The 13,321-nt window shown below is 39.0% G+C and overlaps 1 protein-coding gene across 1 annotated transcript; it reads left to right on the plus strand.

Annotated features, from left to right (window-relative positions):
* Positions 1-1,507: 1,507 nt before the first annotated feature.
* HMG20A (high mobility group 20A) lies at positions 1,508-13,089 on the plus strand. Its single transcript, XM_010147049.1, is given in 9 exon segments — positions 1,508-1,597; positions 3,723-3,812; positions 3,814-3,862; positions 5,431-5,646; positions 8,610-8,727; positions 9,105-9,136; positions 11,170-11,245; positions 12,101-12,316; positions 12,944-13,089. Coding segments are annotated over 9 exon segments (1,023 nt in total). The 5' UTR covers position 1,508; the 3' UTR covers positions 13,081-13,089.
* The last annotated feature ends 232 nt before the right edge of the window (positions 13,090-13,321 follow it).

A 13,321-nucleotide genomic window follows, 5' to 3' on the forward strand; every position in this document is an offset into this window, starting at 1 on the left:
TCCCTGCATGCTTAAAGCGCAAGGAGCCAAAAGGGATAGCAGTACTCAAGTTTGATATCTGCTGGTTCACTGAAGGTGACTTCTAAGCTCCAGGAAACAAAAGTTAACTACTATGTCCCTTGAAATACTAGCCAAAAGGGATAGCAATACTCAAGTTTGATATCTGCTGGCTCACTGAAGGTGACTTCTAAACTCCAGGAAACGAAAGTTAACTACTATGTCCCTTGAAAATGGGCTGAAACTGCAACTTGTAATCATAGAGTGAGTTTGTAAAGACTTCTTGTTTTGGAATTTTTTTTCTCTACAATACAGCAATTCTGTATTTTAGTAAGAAAGGGGATGAATAAATTTATTTATTCTTTGGATTTTTTTATCTTGCATCAAATTCTTGTGGCAGGCTACAAGGATACAAAAGAAATTAATTTCTTGTCTTGAATGAGAAGTTTGCTGTGCCTTAAACTGCTTGCTTCTGTAACTGTTCTATGGGAGTCGAAGCTTAAAGTGACGTAGCTACAATTGCTATGTTCTCTTACTTAGCAATAACCCTCAACTATGTGCATAGTTATTGTGGAAATGTGGACAAGGAATTACCAAATAGTCTTAATTTGAGACTTTGGGGGGACTTTGGGTTTCAGTTTTCTTCTGTGACTTCTAAGCTCCAGGAAACAAAAGTTAACTACTATGTCCCTTGAAAATGGGCTGAAACTGCAACTTGTAATCATAGAGTGAGTTTGTAAAGACTTCTTGTTTTGGAATTTTTTTCTCTACAATACAGCAATTCTGTATTTTAGTAAGAAAGGGGATGAATAAATTTATTTATTCTTTGGATTTTTTTATCTTGCATCACATTCTTGTGGCAGGCTACAAGGATACAAAAGAAATTAATTTCTTGTCTTGAATGAGAAGTTTGCTGTGCCTTAAACTGCTTGCTTCTGTAACTGTTCTATGGGAGTCGAAGCTTAAAGTGACGTAGCTACAATTGCTATGTTCTCTTACTTAGCAATAACCCTCAACTATGTGCATAGTTATTGTGGAAATGTGGACAAGGAATTACCAAATAGTCTTAATTTGAGACTTTGGGGGGACTTTGGGTTTCAGTTTTCTTCTGGGTCAACACAGAAACCTCTGCGGTGAGGGTGCACAGTTGAGGATGCACAAGAAGGTGGATTGGAAGAGTGGGATCTAGGCATACCTAAGTGCTGAGTATGATGTATGAAGACTTTATCTCAAGGGATAAAATGGAATGCTACAGTGTGATTTCCAGTAACATTATGACATTGACACAGGTCTTGGTAGGAGGGGAAACTCTGAGTTGAAGCATCATTCATGATCTTTCTTCTCTGACCTTAAACACAGCTCCCTATAGGATCTGTCCTGAAGCCAGCTGGCTATGACTGTCCAATTGGGGTAAAACAGTCTGTGATGTAAAACAATGTTGTGATGTTTAAACTGAAGTGCTGCTGCATGACATAATTAATGCTTTTCCTTTTCTTTCTTCTACCAGAGGTATGGAGAACTTAGTGGCTGGCTCCAACCTTCCTCCACTTTTTGCAGATGAAGATGGGTCTAAGGAAGGTAGTGAAATGACTGTAACTGGGTAAGCAACTACTTTTTAACCTTCAGCTGATAGATGCTATCTCTAGACTAGCCAGGGAAGCTCTTTCAGTGGGAAGAGGGCATTCGAGTAATTTAAAAAAAACCAAACAAACAAAATCAACAAAACTCAATCTCACACCACTCTCTTGCCCTTGATAAAACATCATAGGACTCTGTTTAGGAGAAACCAGAACTCCTTATGAACTGATGGAAACTATCCCGAACTTTAACATCTCTTATCTTTAATGCTTTGCTTCCCTAGGATTTTATTCTTCAAGGTAGATTTAGACAGCATGATAGGGACAGAGAGGGAGGATGTATTTGTTGGCTACAGTGGACCCTGCAAAATAAATTATTTCTCTTAAAGATACACTATTCATCACTGATCTCTGAAAATCACTGAGAAACTGATTTCACTTTTGTCAAGACTGACTCTGCATTTACAGACTTAAACAATGAACTTTTTAAAAATCATATTGAACATTTACAGACTTAATGAACTTTTTAAAAATCATATTGACAAAAGTTTTCTTTTAGGAATACATAGGATTTTTCCTATATTTTCATACGAAAACTTTTCTGTTTTGTAAAGCGCCAAGCAATAAAATGCAGACTTTGCACGCAGATAAACCCTGTAAAAATGAAAGTGGACACATTTACTTAAAGCAGGTCTGAATTTGGATTTACATATCTGGGACTTCAGACTTGCTGGTGCCCAATGAGGTGCAGGTTCAATTCGGGTTGGTGTTTAAGGGGTATTAATGTGTTGAATGAGCTTTCATCAGCTTTCACTGCAGATGGCTACATCGCATTGAAGTTTCTCCTGTATGTGTAGTTTAGAAAGCTGCTGCTATAAAGTGTGATGGATAGGAAAGCTGAAATGTTCTTGAAACAGTAACAGGGATTCTAAGAAACCGTGTTGTTCCATCTTTTTTGACACATACCAAATTTAGTTAACTTACAGGAGTGTGTACACTTTGTTCCCTTTCCCCCTCTAATGGTGAGTAATATGAACTCTGATATCTGGAAGTCAGGCATGGATCTGTCCAGCCCTTGTATCTTTACCAGTAATTATGCTGCAATTGCTGATTATAGTGAGTAATGAAAATACGCTGTTCTCTCTATTTCAAGACAAATTTTCCTGTAGGCATTTAATAATTCTGTGAATATATCTCAATTTTCTATAACTGGATTCTGCATTAATGGGAACAGTTATTTTGAATATTTAAAACTTGGCGTGCATATAAGTAGCTGTAGATCTGAGTAAATAAACAAAGACTTGAAGCTAGACTGCTGTTACAGTAATTTCCATGAATATAACTGGGCAAGGCCAAGTAATCTTTAGCCTGGCTCAAGAAGAGATTAGAATCTGAAATGAGTCCTAAAATCTTATATTCATTTGTCCACTGAGCGCAATGGTGAGAATCACTGTGGTGCTGTTGCCCCAGAATATGTCATCACCTCTGTCTCCTTACCTTGAGAAATATTTCTGCATTCTTCCTTTTTTTTTTTTTTGCCACCAGGTGCTTGCCCTTGCTTGGAGTAAGGTTGATTGATCTAGCTCTTGCAGCAAAATTAAATAGTGGCCATTCAGGAGCCTGTTGGGAGCTAGTCACATTTGTGCTTTAAATGCCCACGTGTGTCAACTGGAGATTATGTTGAATAAAGGTCAGTCCAAAATCATGGACAACCAAAACCCTTTAAGTGTATTTGTGGAGAAATATGTTAAGTGCATCCAGAAAGGTGTACATCGGTTGAAGATGAAACCACTGATTTAGAATTTTTTATGGTATTTTTGAAGTGTAGATTTGTGCTTTCTGATCTATGATCTAAATATTTATTTGTCTGACAGTTGTTTGTATAATCAAAAGCTTCACTAAAAATGAAACCAAATAACACTTGAAAAATAAAACTGTCTTTGAAAGTCTGTTTGAACTATGGTAGTTACAGCAGTTGCTTGGATGGAACAGCCCCTTCTTAAAAGGTGACTCGTTAACATCTTCTTCTTGCTGGTTTAAGAACTGAATACATTTGCAACATTTTTGCATGTTTTAAAAGATTAGGGAGGAAGTGACTTAGCAATATGATGATTAAATTTTTTCTTTTGCAATTATGTGCTTTTTCAGATTAGCTCATTCTGAGAGTTCATTCAGTGGTGCAACTTCACAGTCTGTGAATAACCCAGATTTGGTGGAGGACTTGTCACAGGTTCAGCAAAAAAAAATCTAATACTACTGAAAACACTGAGCAGAAGCCTGAGGAGGAGGTGAGATAAAGGAACAGTGACTTCTCAATGAAGCAGAAGCATGGAGTTTTGTGATTATAGTTGGTCTTTACCTACTCAGATTTTTTTTTTTAATAGGATCACAAATTTTCATCCATTTTCTTTTGATTCTCTCCAGTTTTCTGCTGTGGTGCACAACTGCGCATACTACTGAAAACACTGAGCAGAAGCCTGAGGAGGAGGTGAGATAAAGGAACAGTGACTTCTCAATGAAGCAGAAGCATGGAGTTTTGTGATTATAGTTGGTCTTTACCTACTCAGATTTTTTTTTTTAATAGGATCACAAATTTTCATCCATTTTCTTTTGATTCTCTCCAGTTTTCTGCTGTGGTGCACAACTGCGCAAAGCTAGGCAAGGAAAGCTGGTAGCTGTAACAGAGAACAGCATGTGTGTCTACTTTAGCCAGCAGGCTCCACAAACTGGTACTGCATTCAGTCGTCTTAAGACTGTTCAACTACCACAGTTTCTCTTGTGAGTCAGGAAAGTGAGACCACTGTACTTGTCTGGGAGTAACTGACGTCTTTGACAGCACTATGCTTATTACTTTAGACTATACCTTGTGTACCATCCCACACTGATTTTTGGTGACTAAATCATGAAGGAAATGAAGCTTGACAAGAAAGTGGGAGGTTTTTTTTGATAGATGCATTTGATATTTCTCCTTGCCATTTGTCTTCAGCTGTGAGGTTCTTGTTTAATTAAGGAAGTAATAAGATTCTAGAAAAGAAGCTAAAACTAACATGATGGCAGGAACATCTTCATCTGGAAAGAGATGAGAAGTACTGAAACAGTTGTATGTATATAGCATAGGAACACAGTGTTATCCAGAGATTGCTGTGGTAGCATGAAGCCAAGAGGATGAGTGATAATTGTTATTCCTGTGAGCTCAGTGTGCCACAGGCAACTCTGAATGTTTTATCCTTTCAAGTTTTTTTTGTCTCTGTTGGAGGCAATTAGTGGGAAAGGAAGTGTATAGAATAAGTTAGAACAGAAAAGGCTTTATAATGTCCTTTCACCCATGTTTTGGGCACATAATGCACGAAGGAGAGAGATTTGGAAGGGACAAAGTAATTAACAATTGTTAACCAATACACAAAATCTCTCCAAACAATATACTGGGGCAAATGGCTGGGGAAGAGGGTATGTGAAGGTGAGAATAATTAAGAAAAAAACCCACCCAAAACCCAAATGTACAAACTACTAACCCATGCCCACACTCTCCAAAAAAACTTTGCAGTTGTATTAGCTACAATGGTAATTTAATGGGTTATCAATCCTCATGGTTTTGCAATCAGAAGTTGATGCAGATGTTATTTTATTGCCCCTGTGGACCAGGAGAATAGTGCAAACAACTTTTCACAGTGAGACTTTTTTGGCTTTATTCAGAGCAAAGTCAGGGTTTCTCTAAGGTTTGAAACTTACATTCATGGAGAAGATGTATTGCAGCAACATACTCCTGTGAAAATGTTTGAGACTTGAATATTTATTCCTTCCAGAGGTGGTAATTATTTTCCTTCAAACTGATTTTTCTTCCATTTTCATTTTGCAGCAGCAAAGAACTAAACGAGGAGGCTGGGCCAAAGGGAGAAAGAGGAAGAAACCCCTTAGGGACACCAATGCCCCCAAATCCCCCCTCACAGGCTATGTGCGATTCATGAATGAGCGTAGGGAGCAGCTTCGAGCGAAGAGGCCTGAAGTCCCTTTCCCAGAGATCACCAGGATGCTGGGCAATGAATGGAGTAAACTGCCTCCTGAGGAGAAACGGGTACCATTACACTCTTTTCCTTGTTGGATTATGGTTATTGTTAAATGCAATATTGTTGTTTAGTGAGGAAGTTAACATAGGCTTTTGATGAAAGTTGTGCTTCAAAATAAGGGGCACAGGTCTTCCAGGGTTCAAATGATGAACACCGGTAGGGCTGTTGCATCTCATCTCCAGGACTTGGAGAACTGTATCCTCTAGATAGCAGAAGAATATATTCAAAACATGGGATGTCTCACTAGAGCAATCCCCTTGGTTTATGCAATTCATCTGGAGGTAATTCTGTTGTACTGAGACCTACCAGTTTCCAAGGCTGAAGCCATTGGAAGGATGGGACGGGCATTTATTCACTGTGGCTGAGGAGAACTCGGCAGGTTTTCAGAGCTGTTTGAAGTATTTTGCAGTTCTGTTGATTCTACAAACTCATCTATATATAAACATTTGGTGTCTTTAAGACAAGCAGACCTGAAAAAAGGACAAGTTAGTGAAGGAGATAGTTAACATAAATAAACTTCTAGACTTGAATGTTTTAAAGTATTGCTTGCCCTAGAAAGAAAGTTGAGATTGTGTGATGGATGGGACAGTGAGTTTTGTATTCTAGTTTCTACGCATATCTCGGGAAAAGGGGTTTTTCCACCTTTCAGTCAGAATGTGATGTCGCCTAGTTGGGACTACTGTGGCTTTCTGCACTGTTGTATATGTGAATGAAGACCAAGGCAATGCTGAGTCTGGCTCTTTAACTCCTCCTGGAGTGGACCTTTACCATCCACATGTGGTTGCCAATTGGAGATTACAGAGAAACCAGTTGCACTGCAACTTGATGCTGTCATGAATTTATCAGGACATTTAAGCTTTTGAGAATATTTTAAGGAAAAAATATTTGAAAGTTTTTGTGATGGTTGGATGAAAAAAGGGATGTTGCAAAAAAGAGTTCCTTTTGTTGCATTTTACTAAGCTTGTAGAATACAAGTTATACAGAGATATTATAAGATGATGTGTGGACATAGCATTTTAACCATAATGGAAAATGTGTGTCGAGGTGAAGCAGTTGACTTGGTAACACACACATCTGTAGTGAGAATGATGTTGCTGTCTGCTGGGAAAGGCGGGAAACAGAACAAGACATTCTGCCCCTCTCTTTAACATATTTTTCTCATGTTTGAGACAGATTTTAAATCTAGGAAAAAGGAGATAGAGTTCAAATCTCTATTCTATGTGCTGCTGCTTAAATCCCCAGGGGAATCTGCACTTTGAGTAAAGCTGTGAGTCTCTAACCTGTTGTGGGTCAGGGAAAGACTGCTGAGCGCTTCTTCCCTTCAGTTTCTCCTGCCTTTCTTACTGAGGAATTGAAGGCCACTGCTGCTTCAGAACCCACATCTCTAGTAAAACAGCCCCAAATTCTTGGTGAAGCTGAGTAAGCTTGGTTTTGGTTAGTGAACAACTATGAAGTCATTCTGAAGCAAGCAGTGGAGTCCTAGCATACTACTGCTGTGTGGGTCAGCATCCCATAATCCAGGGGAAAAGCATGTCTAACACTTCTCCTTTTGTGGCTTATCTCCAGCAATTAGCAAACTAGCTGTCTGATATATAATTTGAAGAGCAAGTCTCACATTTCCCCTGTTCCAGCTCTGTAGTCTGGCTACTCCTTCTGTATTTGTTGAGCAACGGACAGCTCAGTTGAGCTCACTGGACTGATCAAGTAGTGAGTCTCACCCAGAACAAGACCACTACTATAGTCATAAAGCAAGCACCCCAGTAATCATTCTCCTTGTTATTCCACTGCATGAGGAAATATCTAATGAGATGCATACATCTGTGGTAGAAAACCCAGAACATCTACTTACAGGTAGTGCTGCAGAACTCATTCTTACTGATTCAAAACAATCCATGCAAAACACAAGTTAAGGAGGAAGAGTTTGCTTTGTTTTTACCTCAGATACTGCACTCTTTCAGCAGCACATTGCTGAAGATGGAAAAGAAGAATTAACGTGTTACGTAAGAATACAGCGTCCGAAAGCAATGCAAACCCAGCATCACCAAATTTGTGCCCCAATCCAGCATGTTAACAGTGTCCTCAGCAGGGTCAAGACAATGTTGCAAATACATGGAATTTATAACCATTATGTGTATTGTTGTGATGACTTAATGAAAATAAAAGGCATACCAGGTGACTTAGGTTCACTCTGATTAATGCCTACTTTCATTGAATTTTAAGCTCATTGGTGGGAAAAATTGGGAAGGCAACTTTTTTCTTGAAAGGATCCCATTAGTAAGTGTTGTCACCATTCCTTAAATGGTTTTCAGTTCATCAGTTCCCCTAAAGAGTTCTTCAGTTAAGCTCATTGTTATGCAGATGTATGAAATATCTTCAGGCTAGGGGAAAAAAAAAGATTTCTTAAAGCTAAATGTAGATATCTTAAATTAATAAAATCCAGGGTCTTTTATCTTTTAAGCTACTTTTTTCCAATAGCCATGATGTTTTGTTCACTGGTGGGTGAAGTGGGTGGTTGTAGAATGGTAATGCTGCTTGTCTGGGGACATGAAAGCAAGAGCGTATTGGAATGCCACTCCTACAGATCTGAACCATAAAGCATGATCTCTTAAGGTGTTCTTGTTTGGTGGCATTTAATCCCAGCCACAGAAAGGCAATTCGCAACTATTTGGTCAATAATGTGTAGGTAATATTCAGCTGAGTTGAGTAGCTTAGTAGCGGGTTACTTCTAGGTCTAACAAAAAAATGTTAACAGAGAAGTGATTTGAATTTTAAAACGAGAAAAAAAGATACAGCATACAGTAAATTTATCCATAAATCTTATGTCTTTGCATCTCACATTCTCATTGTTTCTTCACTCCTTTCCTGTTTGCATAGGTGAAATGGATCAGCACTTCATCTCACAAGTTGTTTTTCTTCCCTTCCTCCTGAAGGGGAGGAAACTCCCTGAAACTCTTGGACTTTTTTGTTTCAGCGATACCTTGATGAAGCAGATAGAGATAAGGAGCGTTATATGCGGGAGCTGGAGCAGTATCAGAAGACTGAAGCCTACAAAGTCTTCAGCAGACAAAAAGGCAAATCACACAGGCAAGGTACTGAAGGGGTCAAAAATATCTGCTAGTGAGCACAATAGAGGATTCCCAGCTAGTCATGCAGCCTGACACTCATTGTAAGCCTTTGATTTAAAGGCTTGTTAAAAAACGTGTTCCTTCTATGGTGTTTGCATCAGCTGTGTGTAAAGTGATTAAATTTATGTAAATTTCACCGTATCTCGATTGTATTGGAGGATGTGCATTAAAAGTATCAAAGTCAGACACAGCTTCTGTGTGACTTACTAGGAGAGCTGCCCAAGTTTTCGGTCTAAAACTGTTGTGTAATCATGGCTGTGTAACTGCTTTAATTCTTTGGTTCTTGTTTTCTCAGATCTTATGTGTTTTGGGGGATTTCTCATTTGTTTTTTCTTTTTCAGATGGAGCGAGACAGCCAGCCCATGATCATGAGGTAAACCTCTTTATTCTACCCTTACATCAGTGAGTAGATTTTTCAGGTGACAGAAGTTTCTAGTGAAGTCAATAAAAACCAGTTTATGTCAGTGGAAGACACTAATAGATCTTTAGAGTATGCATTCTTACTCCTCCTATGCAATTCTTGATCAGAAGTTAAACTGTGTAGTTTTATACTCAGATTAGTGTGATAAAATCTAAATTTAGTAAGTCTTGAGCAGGTACAAATGGATCTAAGAAAAAACAGGAGTGTAGGGTACACTTGAAACATAGATCTGTTAGGTAATGTTAAGTAAATCTATGGATGCAAGTCAGTATAATTGAGCCTTTAAATATCTGATGTCTTAGATGTTCAACTTGGAAAACTTTGCTCTCAAAAATTTCAGAGTAAGAGAATTTTAATTATTTGGTAAGTAAACATCAAGGTAAAACTTAGCAATAGCTTGAGACCTAGATAAACCTTCTGAGTTATCACCTTTAGGTTGCTGTTTTGAGGTACTGAGTTTCTGCAGCAACATGGAACACATGTGGCTTCCTTGAGAAGAAAATGGGTGAAGTAACCATATCTTTGGGAGATCTCTGGTTTAAACCTTCTCCTGCCCCCCTACCCCCCTTGCATATGTAAATAATGGAAAAGATTAGTGATGTCTATGGTATACTTGATGAGACATAGAACATATCTTGTGCATACTGACTATGGTACCTCACCCCTCGGAGCGCTGAAACTTTCTCCAGTTATATTACCTAGGGCCACAAAGCTGCTTTCATGGTTACAGATAAATTGCAAACAAAAAGCAGTGAAAAGTCTTGTTTATACGCAGCCTCGCCACTTGTAAAAGCAACAGGCCTTTCTGAAAGATCTGTTTCTCTTTGTGAGGTGTTTTGCCTTGGGAAAGCAATCAAGTTGATTTTTAATGTGTTCATGACAATAATGACAAGGCTGTTCACAGCTGAGAGGCAACTACTGGTCTTGTCTACTTAAAGGAGAAGAAGCTTCACTTCCAGGAAAATCCTTTGGTACCATGTTTTCGCTATGTCTTTTTATTAACTCTTAAAGCAAGTACTTGAAGTAAGATTCATCTTGAAGTACATGATCTCCCAGATTTCTGAATCTATGGTCACCGAATCTAAGTTTGTCTTTAATTGTACAAACCAGATTACCAAAGTCTTCAAGTTCTAGTTTGACTGTGATGTTTACATAACTTTCAAATTATACAGGTGGCAAACTACAAATTCGGAGTCTTGCCTCTCATCCTTCTAACTCCAGCTATCGTTGCTGAAATCTCAAAACATAAATGCAGTCTAAAAGGTGTCCTCCATACCGTGTGGGGCTTTTAAGCTTTGTCAGATAGTTACTGCATAGTTGAGCTAGCAACACGTTAGGCAGGCATCCTCTTCTGAAAGCCTGTGCCTTTGACTGCTTAGCATTTTTCACCTTTATAATACAAAACTCCAGGTGCTTATCAGTGGATGTTTTCACATCTGTTCTGTAGGGGAATCAAGTATTAGAATCCTGCACAGGCAAGGAACAAGCTATTTAGATTGCGTTTAGAAGTATATGCTCAAGTGGTTCTTTTTTCTGGCTGTTTTCTTTTTTGCTTTGGTAGTGAAAGACAAAGAACCATGACACTTACTGTGTATTTTGCTCACTTCTGTTTGCTGATATTCCTGTATAGGTTATTTCAGAATGGGTCAGTTGGCTGATGGTGGAATGCTTTCTGGTGGAAAATATACATGAATTCAGATAGTCTGAAAACTGGTAGTGATGTGTAATGTCATTAGGGCCAAAGGGTATATTTTAGTGTGTTAGATGCAGTTTCTTGATAATGGTATTTGGCCTTTATTAAACCTATATCTTAACAAGCTGAAACCTACCTTTTGGCCTTTCTTTGTAGGAGCTGGAAGTGTCTTCCATCCATCCAGCTCTTCATGTGACTCAGTTTTTGGCCTCCTCTTCATTTTCTTGATCAAAATGATTTCATGAATTCTTGAAAACAAACAGTATTTAGCTGTGTATTCTTTCTTTTGTAGAAGGAAGCAGATACTAAGGAGAGATCTGTCTTTGATATTCCAATCTTCACAGAAGAGTTCCTGAATCATAGTAAAGGTAAGTTAAAGTTTTGCAGGGCCCTGTCTTAGCTTTTCCAAAGTTTTTGCCAGGTACTGTCCAGCTCAAGAGTCCTTGCACTCTCTCATCTCACCTCAAGTAATGACTTGGGTGTAGTTTGTCAGTGTTTCTGGTGCTGCATTAGCTCTCTACGAACACAGTGACTGCAACAGCAGTTTTGCCTGGCTTTGTTGTCAAAATTTTTGGAGAATCTTTTTAATATTTAAGCTCTACTTGCTGCTACTCCAGCCAATCCAAGCTGGATCTGCTGTTCTGAAAGTTTAAGAAATGCCTAAGATTATAGCACAATGATGATTCAGGCTAGTTAGCAGCATTTTTTTTTCTCCTGGATATGTGCAAGATTCCACTGATATATTTTCTGTTACTGTATCTGGGCTTTGTAGCTGCATGTCCCAAGAGTTTAGGAATTTTTTTTTTCCAGATTTCCTGGAGACTTTGACCAGAGTTCAGATACTTTTCCTGAAGATCAATGGAATTTTATTTTTCTAACTGCTGTCTTGTCTGTAGGACTCCTACCACTGCTGCTAAGCTATGTCATACTGAATGCATTTGAAATCAGTCTTGCAGTCTTCCTTCCTGATCACTTCCCCTGTTCACTTTCAATCTGATGCTTTGAATGTCTTCTGACTTGCCCAGAATTTCTTTCTAGAAATTAAATCTAAGTGCTGTCGTAGGCACTGTCGATGCACCATGACTTTTCCATATATAAACCAAAACTGCACCATTTGTAATCATCAGTTGAGCGCTCTAGAACATCCGGCTTCACTGCCTACCGATCAAAGATATGGTTTTTTATAGCTCTTTGATTACATGGGAATGGGTTGATATTCACAGCACGTGAAGCTGAGCTGCGGCAGCTGCGTAAATCCAACATGGAGTTTGAGGAGAGGAATGCTGCTCTGCAGAAACATGTTGAGAGTATGCGTACTGCAGTGGAGAAGTTGGAGGTGGATGTGATACAAGAGCGGAGCCGCAACACAGTGCTGCAGCAACATCTAGAGACCTTACGCCAAGCACTCACAACCAGCTTTGCTGGAGTCCCACTACCAGGTAACTCTTTATTTTGACTGTCTGACATGTTAAATTTAACTTCTAATGTTTATATGGTAATGTGAATTTACAACATGTGGCCTGCTGTTGTAGTTCTTTGGTCTTGGCTGTTTCTGAGTTTTTGTATTAGATAACGAAATCTTAAAATGCATGCAGGGGAAGGCTCTGTCAGTGCTTTATTTCATCATGGCACTTTTTCTTACTACTCCTAGTTGTCTTTTCCTAATAAAGTGAGACACATATTCAGTTCTTGCTCTCCTTCACTTGTTTTGTGAAAATCTTACTAAATGGAAAAGACAGGACCTGCAAGTTCCTTGATTAAAAGAAAGCCTGCATCTGTGTTGTCAGATGCCAGGGTATCCACTTAGATACTATGAATGCCCAGCTGAAAGACCAAATCAAAAGAAACCCAGGCTTCATTAGTCCTGATATCCTTGGGGCTACTCACTTTGTGGAGTTAGAAGGACACTGTTTTGCTGAATGTGTCACAAGAGATAGTGCATGGCAAAATCACCTTCTGTAGCAGTTTGCATGTTGGCACAAATTGCCCTTAGTGTCGTCTTAACCTTTTGGAATTGTTGCAATCATCTAACTGTTCTGTGGCTTGTTTTGCTCTGTTAACTATAGGTAGCGGGGAAACACCCACGATGGAAACTATTGATTCCTACATGAATAGGCTGCATAGTATTATTATGGCTAACCCACAGGAGAACGAGAACCTCATAGCCACAGTCCGAGATGTGGTAAACAGACTTGAACGCTAGTGACTGGGTAAGTGCTTGCTTAGGCTGCTTTTGTTTGGCATTGACTCTGTACCTCCTGGCAGTGGTTCTGACGCGGATTCTTGTACTGATCACCGTCTTGTACAATCAAAACATGTTCTTCCTCGGAGCCACAGGAGCAGGTTGACTTAATGGAAGTCAAATGGGGTTGAGAATATCCAACAGCATGAAATGGTTCTGAAATCCCTCTTAGCTCCAAGATCCTTTTATACGAGGACATAAA

This window comes from Eurypyga helias, unplaced genomic scaffold (genome assembly GCF_000690775.1).
Source record: "Eurypyga helias isolate BGI_N326 unplaced genomic scaffold, ASM69077v1 scaffold2982, whole genome shotgun sequence".
NCBI classification, from domain to species: Eukaryota; Metazoa; Chordata; class Aves; order Eurypygiformes; family Eurypygidae; genus Eurypyga; species Eurypyga helias.